General features: G+C 29.5%; 1 protein-coding gene across 1 annotated transcript in view; it reads right to left on the bottom strand.

Annotated features, from left to right (window-relative positions):
• The window catches only part of LOC122627713 (ras-related and estrogen-regulated growth inhibitor-like), a 73,848-nt gene that overhangs the window by 52,219 nt on the left and 9,262 nt on the right, over positions 1-12,367 (bottom strand). The window contains exon 2 of the mRNA XM_043809082.1: positions 8,504-8,560. Coding sequence (XP_043665017.1) covers positions 8,504-8,560 — 57 coding nt within the window. The remainder of the gene's footprint in view (positions 1-8,503; positions 8,561-12,367) is intronic.

Genomic DNA, 12,367 nt, shown 5'->3' with positions numbered 1-12,367 from the left:
AGAGAGAGAGAGAGAGAGAGAGAGAGAGAGAGAGAGAGAGAGAGAGAGAATAGGCAGCTTATACATTATATAGTATTCATTTTTTGGCCGGCGGATACGGAAATGAAGACTGAGCGATCTTTCCTGAACGATGAACGATCGTACCATCCGTACGATGATCGTTTTATAGATTCGATATTGGTCGATTTGCACGTACATACATACATAAATAAATACATGGATAAATAAATTCATACATACATAGATACAATGTAAATGTGTTTCCTTTGAATTTAATCTTTCAAAACTATAAATTAGAACTATCCATCTATCGACCGTAAGATCTCGAACGATGAAATTCGAATTTCCGTTTTATCAGGTGATTTTAAAGATAGAGATTACAAGCTGAACGAATCCATCGAAATCATATAGATACATGATACTTATGTATGTAAATATATAATCTTTCTAAACGATAAATTTAGAACTATATATCATCTTTCGAACGTAATATCTCGAACTATGCAATTCCGACTATGAATTTCCGTTTTATCACGTGATCTTATATGATAGTGATACTCGTATTAATGCACGAACATACGTATACATCTTTAAATCAATTAGGTATACTTGGATATATATAGTAGTTTTTTTTTCTTTCTTTGTTCTCTTTTTTTCTTTTTTATGGAAAATTTTAGATTACGAAAATACTTTTAAATGTAAATAATAATAATAATAATAATAATAATAATAATAATAATAATAATAATAATCATTAAATAGAAATTCATCCATCTATCTATCTATCTATCTATGTATCTATCTATCTATCGATCTATCCATCTATCTATATATTTTCATTTGTAGACGTGATCTATCGAATGATCACGATTTGCACGATCCTCCCCCTCTCTTATTTTATTCAGTATAGAGATTCATGGAGTCACACGAGACAAAACGTTCCCATCCTATCTGTCGAGTAGCTTATCGACACAATGTAGAATTGTAGACGTGGTGTACCTAGAGATTCGCTTTCTAAATCATTGCCTAGAATTATTCCGTGCAGTAAGACAGAAAAAGAGTGAGAAAAAGAAAGAGAGATAGAGAGAGACAGACAGAGAGAGAGAGAGAGAGAGAGAGAGAGAGAGAGAGACAGAGAAGAAGAAAAAAAAAGAGATACAAAAAGAGACAAAAAGTCACCGAAAGAGATAGAGATAAAGAAAGGGAGAGAGAGAGAGAGAGATATTCGCATTGTTAATCGAGATCGAAATAATCGAGTACTAGACTAGTATCTCGGTCATGAAAGATGAAGAGAGTCGATTAGTTTATACTCGTTGAATTATCAAAAGAGAAAGAAAGAGAGAGAGATGCTCGCACGAGTTTATTTAACATTCTCTCTTTATATTTTTTGTCTATTTCTATCTACCTCTCTTTCTCTCTCTCTCTCTCTCTCTTCATTCGAATTATCGAGAAAGAGAGAGAAAAAGAAAGAGAGAGAGAGAGAGAGAGAGAGAGAGAGAAAGAGAGATGTTTACGCACGTTTATTCAACGTTCTCTCTTTATATTTTTGTCTCTTTCTTTCTATACTCCTTCTCTCTCTCTCTCTCTCTCTCTCTCTCCTATCGTAGAAGAAAATAAATTTCTTAGATTTAGAGAGGGACAAGCAGACGCGGTTGCTTTCTACGCGTAATGTCGGCCAATTTGATGTCTCTATCGATTGTTTCGACGTCCGATCGTAGAGAAGCCGTACTTATCGTGGAGACTCACGATTGGCAATGGCGAACGTCGAATAAATCAAACGGCACGTATTAGCGATGCACCTTCGTTATACCACTCACGATCCAAGAAGAATTTATATACCGTGCGAGAAAGCTCGCTGCTATCTTTCGGCTCGATCGTTCGACTATTAATCGAGATAGGCAAAATAAAAATTGATTATAACAACGATCGAGAGATTAGGTTATACATAAAGAAGGAAGGAAAGAAAGAAAGGAGGAAAGAAAAAAGAAAAAAGAATGGATCTTACGGTTGGATCGTTTCTAAATAAATGATTTGTCGTCCTTGAACTGAACTGACGAGATAAGTTAAGATATCTTCTTCTTTCTTTTTTGCATCTTTTTTTGTAGCATCTTTGATTAAAAATTTATGAATAAATTAGAAATTATATATTATATATATGTATATAATTTCTAATAAAAATATATATATAATTAAAAATAAATAAATGAAAAATATATATATAATATATATATAATTACGAATAAAAATTTATGAAAAATTAGTTCAATATTTCATACGGGTTTATTATTATCACAAAAGAAAAAGAAACGAAAAGAAGTGAATTAAATCGATCGGATGTTAGATCAGAAATCAATATCTGTGATTAAGAAAAGAAAAAAAAAAAAAATAACAATGAAGAAAAAACTCGGAAAGAAAAATCAAGAAAAAAGGGAGAAAGGAAAAAACGAGGGAACGTAAAAAGTTAAACCCATATACCATCCTTTCTTATTGGAACCTCGAATGCAAAGTCACGCCTTCCGCGTATCGATTTTTCTTTTCTACGATCTATATATTCGTATATTTATAACAAAAAGCAGAAACGAGGAAAAAGAGAAAAGAAAGAAAAAAGAAAACAGAAAAATAATAAAGAAGAGAAAAATACGAACGCGACGTCGCGTCGCCGAAGGCGTCGGTCGTTTTCTCATACATACATACACATACATACATACATACATATATATATATATATATATATATATATATATATATATATACGTTTCTACATATGTTACGTATACGTATTTGTGTATATATATGTAATAATAAAAGAAAGAGAGAGAGAGAGAGAGAGAGAGAGAGAGAAAGAGCGAGTTTGAGGGACGATTAAGCGATTATCCCCTCGATCGGCGAAACGTGCGAGATTATCCGCTTCCTGGTTTACGTCCGATCGCGATTATCCATACTTTTCTCAGGAAATTAATTAATGCTACTCGTTAAAGAGGGACGGCGCGATGTATGTAAGCCAAGGCTTGCATACGTACAAACGTACACATATGCATATATAGAGATATATAAATATATATATATATATATATATATATATATATATATATATACCACTTTCGTCGGGTAAGCAGGTACAAGACCGCCTCGAGGATCGATTCGAAGCCTGCCGCTTTTACGATATAATACCAGAGAAAATGATACTCTTAAAAATGGCCGGCGACACGTTCCAACTCGAGCCCCGACGATTTTACAACATTAAATGTTCTTTAAGATATAACGAATTGAATCCAATTAACGATTTCGATTTCGAATTCGATTGAATTCCTTATATATATATATATAAGTATGTATATCTGTTTATATAAATAAATAAGAGATAGAAACTAAGTAAAGTTAACTACTCATTGGAAATGATTTATACGAATATTAACATTAATAATTTATATTAAATCTTAAACAATATCTATATCATATGTGTATATATATTTATATAAGATGTTTTTATTTATCTCATTGTTTTCGATTTTCAATTAATTCAATTTTATCTTTTATCTTTCATATCTTTTTTTTTTGTTTATTTTAACGATAAGAATTATATGAATATTTAATTATTAATAAAATTATTGTATTATATCTAAATTTGTAATTGTTTTAAAAATAAAAATAACTTTCAACTCTCTCTCTCTCTCTCTCTCTCTCTCTCTCTCTCTCTCTCTCTCTCTCTCTCTCTCTCTTTCTCTTTCAAAACGATACGATACGATTAATCCTCAGCGTTATATACGTTCGACATAAATCTAATAAAATTTTCTTCGAAATATAATTCATAAAGGATGACGACGTTAAAACCCTTAAGGGGTTAAAACATTAATAAGGTTCAAGATCGAAGTATCGAGGAATGATTTCACGGTTTGTAGCACGTAGAATCACGTTAGGTGGATCTCTATGAAGAGAGTAGAAATAAGGTTTCGATATCGTAAGGCTCGAGTAAAGATATGTATCTATATGTATATATATACAAAACTATATATATATATATATACTACATATATAAAACGTATATATGTACATACGTAAAAGGGCTGAGGCCCTTCGAGCGCTTACAGAAATATCTTGAGAAAGACAGAAACGTTGGCGAAACGAGGCTTGAGGAGAGGTAGACCTAAGATTTAAACGTTCGATATGAAATAGAGGCTTATGGGGGGAGGATTCTGCTTGAGAATGCAGATCTCTCTCTCTCTCTCTCTCTCTCTTTCTCTCTCTCTTTCTCTCATAATTCATATGGAATATACCCTCGGCATAATAATTGCCATGCACGCCTGTGAACGTGTGTTTGCATGTAAGTTACGAACGTTCGAAGTTGGTACCTATGTAGTACCTATATCCGCTTTGGAAAATCTTCGGCGCCACTACTACGTAAAGCAGGTGTGCCATAATCGGAGATGTAGTATCGTTTCTGTCTATTTTAAAAACGACAGTATGGTACTATAATTAGAAGTAAATACTTATGCATTTTATCTTCGAATAGGGGAAGGAACGAAGACGGATGATTCATTTTATTCTTCACGCATTTATATTGTTAATCACAAATCTACATACTTTTTTATTTCTTTTATTTAGTTTTTGTTATTTGAATTTTTATTGTTATTTTATTCTTTTTTCTTCTTGAATTTTTAATTACTAAAAAATCTAATCGACATATATCGTGATATAAATTCTTTTTTATCGTATCTCAATGTTATTTATAATTAATCTTCTTTCTTCTTTATATGTATATATTTGTATATATTATATATATATATATATATTTGTTTTTTATCATGTACGATATAAATGTTATTCATCTTTAATTTTAATTATGAAAAAAAAAAAAAAACGATTCGAAAATATCTAACATTATTTAATGGAATGATGATAAAAATGATCAATTTTTTTCTGACAGAGAATTACAAAGTTTAATTCTAGAAATAAATCAAAAGACAAAAATTTTATTCGATCTAAGGATCTCTCGAGTAACGTCGATCCCTCGAACGCGAACTCGACGATATATCCGTTATTCGATCGAACCAGGAGAAAGATACCAACACACGCGAATGAAATACACACGATACGAACTCGTCGCAATCGTAAATCGTAATTCGTTGCACGACCGATTTTCCTTCGTATATGCACGTATATATATAAACACGAACACACATGAACACGCATATATATATATCTATATAAGTAAGTACTATAGTTACATACGCATCGGTCATCGTCGATAAAACTCAGTCGTCACGAATCGAACAGAATACGTGAATTCGAGTATGCATTTCTTGATTTTCTCACGCTTTGTAAAATTAATTTAAAAAAAAAAAAAGAAGAAGAAGAAGAAGAAGAAGTAAAAATAGAAAACACATACACAATGAAAAGAAAGATCTCTGATGAATGAAATAAAAGGTTGAGCAATATCTCTCTCTCTGTCTCTCTCTCTCTCTCTCTTTCTCTTTCTTTCTCTTTCATTCTCTTTTTCTAAAGTAAAGGATAATAGCAGGATTAACAAAAGAGATTTGTTAAATAGACTATTGTACCGTCGAAAAGGAAAAAGAAGGAAAAGAAGAAGAAGAAAAAGGAACAAGGAAGAAATGAAATACCATGAGCCATAAAAAAAAAAACATGGCTACGAAAATGAAATTAAAAAGAGAACTTACTCGAGAGGAATGAAACGTTCTTTATTTCTTACCGACGATAATTATCGTTTCTTATCGAATACCGATCGTCGAGTATTAAACGAATAAATATTCTCGAATGAAATCTCATTCGAGCATTGTCCTTTCATTAATCAATTTCAACGATTATTATGTTTTACATCGATACTTCCTATATCGCAATTTCGAGTTAATTCGATTCGAGCTTATCTCGATCTCATACTTTGTTTCTTTTATATCCATACATACATACATATACATATATAATATATATATATATAAATATTATTAATATTATTGATAACCGACATGTTAATAAATTTTATATTAACAATTTAATAATCTTATCCGTCTTTAAAGAAAAAAGAAAGTAAATTTAATTGTTTAATTAATTATCGCGTATTTTATATAAATAAATAAATAAATAAATAAATAAATAAATAAATAAATAAATGTATACATCGAGTAGTCAGAATTTTACGGAAGTCGTACCGAGAAATTCTTTCTTACCAATTTTGTCTCTTACTCAACAATAATATAATAATAATAATAATAATAATATTAATATTAATAAAAATAACAATAACACATACAGGATACCGATCTTAAGTGTTGTTTGCCTTAAAGAAATTGAAACTGTTTGCACGTAACCGAGAGATAATCACATTTATATGGCAGCTTGGAGCATGTTCATTCCAAGAAATTCGATAGCAAGCAGCAAGAAAAAAGAAGGAAGTTTTTTTTCCTTCTTCTTCTTCTTCTTCTTCTTCTTCTTTCGAGATTCTCCAAATTGGTAAACTTCAAGTATTCGAGTTTTGTAACACCCTTTGTAAAAATATTTGTTTGTTTGTTTGTTTTTCTCTCTCTTCCTTTTTTTTTCCTTTTTCTTTATATTTTCAACACGTACGTTCGTAAGGATCCATATGGATCCAAGATCGATACGATAACGAAGAAGAGAGCGAACTAAAAGGAATCGAAATTGTATTCGAAATTCGAAAATTCTTTTTCTTTTTCGAACGAAGAAAGCAGAGTAGATAATATAAATATCGATGATAATTAATGTCATGTCTCTTTCGATAAATAAAGAATATTATTAAGGAAAGATGGAAATATCGAGCCCTGATTTTCGTGGAAAAAATATTCGTTTATGTCGGTTAAACGTTTCCGTTAAACCAACCAAGGAAGACCGAGAATGATAATCTCTTGGACTTATCTTATAAATGGAAATCATAAAACCGAACGGAGAACTTATATACATATTATATGTACACACATATATAACACCTTACGCATATATATATATATATATATATACATTCATCGTGCATATATAAATACATATATATCTATATTCGATATAATATCGAGTTATTAAAGTCGCGTACGCAAGCTAGAAAGCGGCATTTGTATAAGTACTACAAGAGAAATTAGCATTAATAAAAGAGAAGTGTGGTGGGAGCCGGTTAGGCGTCCGATAAAAATCGTCAAACGTCGGTAGATATGTCTCGAGTCGTTAATTTCGTTGTTATTATCGATTCAAAGAAAATATTCATTATTCTCAATCAAGATTTATTAAGCTTCCTGTTAACTCTACGCACGTGACTCTACTCTTGCGACGACGACGATAACAACAACAACAACAACGACGACGACGACGATAATAATAATAATAATAATAATAATAATAATAATAATAATAATAATAATAATAATGATAGTCGTAATAATGATCTAAGTTATAAAAAAATCATTCTTTATATTTAAAAAGACAATAGAAATTTTGAGAAACAATTGAGAATGACGTTAAATGACGTTTCGTAATCACTGACACATATTGTTCTATATTTTTATTTTATAATAATTTCGATATAATATATGGATTTATTATCTTGACATTTCAGTTTATTTCTTCCTTCCTTCCTTCCTTCCTTTCTTTATTTTTTTCTATTTTTATAAACTTAAGGTATATATATGTATATTTGTGCGTGTGTGTGTGTGTGTGTGGGTATCTAAGTATGTATAGATATATATGAAGTGTTACGTAAAGTCTACACCGTGTCTCGATGTTCCAACTGATTTTTCCGAGCAGACACGCTCTTAAGATCACACGAAACATGAATGGCCTGACGCGTGCATTGTACTTTCACCTGACACCGGGAGTCGAGTAATAACTCTGTCGTTGAGCTTAATTGGACTTCGACGGGATTCGCATGGCATCGGTGCCACTAGATTTATGAACATATTGTGTAACGTCCTACGCGATGATCATTAAATCCTTTAGAATGAAAATATTTTAGATAATAATATAATATCTAAATAATTAAATATGTCTATATACATTTATGTATATATATATATATAAATTTATTTTTTTATATATTTTTATATTATTACTTATATATATTTATTTATATATAATTATTTAGAGATGTGTATATTCTAATTAATTATTTATTATAATATTAAAATATTTCAATAGATATACATTGATATGCCTCTATGTATGTATATGTATCTACTCTTATATAGATATTTTATTATTATCTTCAATAAATATATATATATATATATATATATATATTAGAAATCATATACAGATATGTACAACATTGAAAATAATGATAATAAATAAGGAGAACGAAGTTCATTTGTTATTGCAAAAATGATAAAAATCAATGTCAAGCAAAAAAAAACTGGATTAACCGGCTTTTGAAACGAAGAAGACTTCTTTTTCTCTTCGACGAGAATATAACGGAAACAAAATCTCAAGATTTCTTCTGTATCAAATCGATATCTTGGTCGTAATGAATTCTTATTTATCGATTACTCACCACTGGTCGAACTGTACTCGCCGATGTATCGCCTCGTTAAATATCGGACGACCACCGCTGAAAAGAAAAAGAAAAATTGTTAAATTATTTTCTTCTTTGTTTTTTAAACAAATTCAGTTGTTTGAATTATAAGAATGAAAAAAAAAAAAAGAAAGAAAGAAATAGTGTAATGAATATATTTACATATAGTTTGAGACAAATATTTTCTTCATAAAACATATGAAAAAGAAAGAGAGAAAAATACTATTATAAAAATATATAAATTATATATTAATATTCAGTTGCTAATTATCTATCGAGAATGAAAATTTTCTATTGTGAACGTGATTTTAATAAAAAATATATTTTTCTTTATAATATATATATGTATATTTAATAATTTGTATATATTTATATATATATATATATATATACACACACAATTAATTTCATACATACACACATATATATACAAAATTAATTTTATATATACAAATTTAATATTATAATACTTGGTATCAAGATTTCGATATAAAAAAAGAATAGTATAGTAAGTATCCGAATTAAATATCTAACATTCGTAAATATTTAAATGTAATATTACAATATCCAATTTATTGTTATAGAAATTTTAATAAAAAAAATAAAAAACAAAATAATATCCAATGAATATAACTTATTTAGATTTCATTCTAAAATGAAATCATCTGTCACGTTCTAATTCGGTTTCATGATTTTATTAATAAAAGACACCTGTCAGCTGATCGCGTTCAAGTATTGCATATCTACATACCAAGCCATCGAGAATAATTAACACGCTTTTCCTGTCCGGTTGGGCTAATTGGCGTTGATAAATTTGACAGCTGCCGGGCGAGACGTTAGAAAGCAAACCTCCTGGCGTGCATTTATGAATTTAATTTAGTTTACTACTCTTGCTAAATGTTAACGAAAATTTCTAGTCAACAATTCGATAGAGAATTAATTCGAAGCAATGTCATTAATTAACTTTCATTAATAATCAATTTATTCGATAATTATCGCAATTTCGTTTCTTATTTAAAATCACGATATTTTTCCAATAATTAACACAATTATCTAATTCAATATGACTTTTCAATTTTATAAACAATATAAAAAATGTCAAAGTATTTCGTTTAAAAGAAATCACTATTAGAAAATTATTTTCTATACGTAAAGACGAATGTAGAAAAATTTTATTCAAATATAATTTCGTAAATTTCATTGTCCCGTTGAAGATACTTTTTATATCAATTAACACGAAACTAACGTTGTTAATCTATTTAAGAATAAAATCAACTATATTTTCTTTATGATAAATGTATGAAAAAAAAATAAAAAAAATAAAGAATAAATAAAAAAGAGAAGAAAGGAAAAAAGAAAATAAAAAAGATAAGGATGACGAGAGTAAATGACCAAGTTTCAATATCCAATTAAATTTTAACGTTCTCACGATATAATCTTAGAGATAACAAGGAACAATAATAAAAACAATCAACAATTATCGTATATCGAGAAGTTTCTCGAATAAACTCATGCGAATGAGTTTCCTGGCTCGCAATCGAACCTGGATAACACGTACGCTTACGAGGCATGCTTTCATCGCATCGATTATCCTTTCAACGCAATAATTCAACGGCGGTAACGATCGAACTTGTGCTTCGTTCGTTTATACCGAAAGAAAGAAGAAACCGGAGAGGCATCGATAATAACGCGTAAATTATTCGAGCACGCACGATAACTATGATAACGATCGATTAATTATTTCAATTCGCCTACTCGCGACTAATTATCCGACTGTTAAGCTCTTTTTCATTAACATATAATATAAAAACACATTCGTATAAATCATGAAAATTATTTTTATTTTTCTCTTACATATATTTTACAAAAAAAAAAAAAAAAAAAAAAAAAGAGAGAGAAAAAAGAAAAACTTGCGATACGTAGATAGTAATAAATATCGAAATGAAAAGAAGAAAAGAATTGTTAAAACCTTGTCAAACATTTTCAATGAAATAATTTAAATCATTGCGTGTTTGTATACGATTAAAAATCAATCGGTATTAATTGCGCGTAACCAGTGTCGGAGCGATTGTAGGTAATTTGAAGAAAAATAAAAAGAAATATATGAAAAAAGATTTAAAAAAAAAAAAAAAAAAAAAAGAATAATTAGAAAAAAAAAATAGAAAACAACGGAAAGCTCATTTCTAAGCTTCAAAGAACACAATCGATAAAGTGAAAATTATTCGTAGCGGAATTCGTAGTCTTACACCACTTTCACGTACTTTCTAAAGCACCGGGACGCCGTCTCCATTGCAAAAGGATATTATTGCTTCTCTATTGGTTATTTAACTTCTCTCTCTCTTATTACTTCCTCCCAGTTCGCAGCTCATTTTTATCCGGGACGATAATCGAACCGTTCTGTTCGAGAAATTCACGATTGAATGTATGTATTTATGTACAATAAATAAATATATATATATATATGTATGTATCTATGCATGTATGTATATATGTATTTTGTTGTTAAGTAAAAGCTTTGTATTGTTTCACGTTCGATCTTTCAATCTATCGAAACCGACATTCAATTACTATACTATACGAGTATGCTTGTTAGGAAATAAAATACGTGACGTTTCATTAATAAATCGAACGCTTCGAGTTAAATGAAAAATAAAATAAAATTTGTTTCATAAAAACGTTCCGTCGAATGAACCGGTAATTACGAGAATGATTACTAATTCATTTCAATGTATTAAAATATATTTATTATTATCAATAGACCACTTTCATAATCGTCGAAGCTTAAATATTAATCTCTTTCATTTTATATAAACATATAGAATCTCAAATTGCATGATATAAAATTCAAGTGAAATCGGGATGAACGTTCTCAATTAGTGTATCACCAGTATCACGTATTTCGAGTTAATTGTTAATTAATGAACACTTTCGAAATTTGTTAAAAAAGAACAAAAAAGGAGACAAAAAAGAAAGAACGAAAGAAAGAATGTAAGAAACTTCAAAAATAATTCGATTAATAAATTTCTTCCAAGTAGAGTAGTTAACATCCTGAAAAATAGCTCAACTGTTGGTACTTTCCCCTATTTGTCTGTCTGTTTCTCTTTCTCTCTATCTCACTATCTCTCTCTCTCTCTCTCTCTCTCTCTCGTTCTTTCATCTTCTTCTTCTATCTTTACACGAGATAAAAGCTACATTATATCGGAGACGCAGCGACAGTGTAACGACGATCGTGCACAGTCCCTCGCTCGTGAATTTGCACTAATCGAGGAGTAACATAACGATAAGAACTGCCGGACGAAAGAGTCTTCATATAAAAGGTAGATAATCGAAAAACGAAGAATCGCCATTTCCACGTTGAAAATGATATTTTCAACTTGATTATAAGATACACTCGACGTTTACTTTTCAAATAATGCACTACAGTTGATGGGTTTAAAATGATTACACGAAGAAGAAGAAAAAAAGAAGAAGAAGATATAAAAGAAATTTCGATAAGGATCATCGATCGATCGATGATCAATCAATTTTCGATCCATCCGAATGATCTGCATTTTTCCTTTTCTTTTTTTCTTTTTTTCTTCAGAATACCTTCTTCTTCTTCTTCTTTTGTATTTTTTTTATTTAAAATCATTCCTACGATCGTTTATCTAAAATCGTAGATAGGAAGTATCGATCGTAAATTCGATCGTTCGTGATCTCTTTAACAACGATCATCGATTACTTCGCGTATATTTACGAACATAAATCTTTGACCGACATATTTACGAGCTACTTAGAAAAGATTTTTTTTCTCTTTTTTCTTTTTTTTTTTTTTTTTTTTGTTTGGATACTCCCAGTGGCCTC

The sequence above is a fragment of the Vespula pensylvanica genome, chromosome 3, assembly GCF_014466175.1.
Source record: "Vespula pensylvanica isolate Volc-1 chromosome 3, ASM1446617v1, whole genome shotgun sequence".
NCBI classification, from domain to species: domain Eukaryota; kingdom Metazoa; phylum Arthropoda; class Insecta; order Hymenoptera; family Vespidae; genus Vespula; species Vespula pensylvanica.
This window is presented reverse-complemented; position numbering and strand designations above follow the sequence as displayed.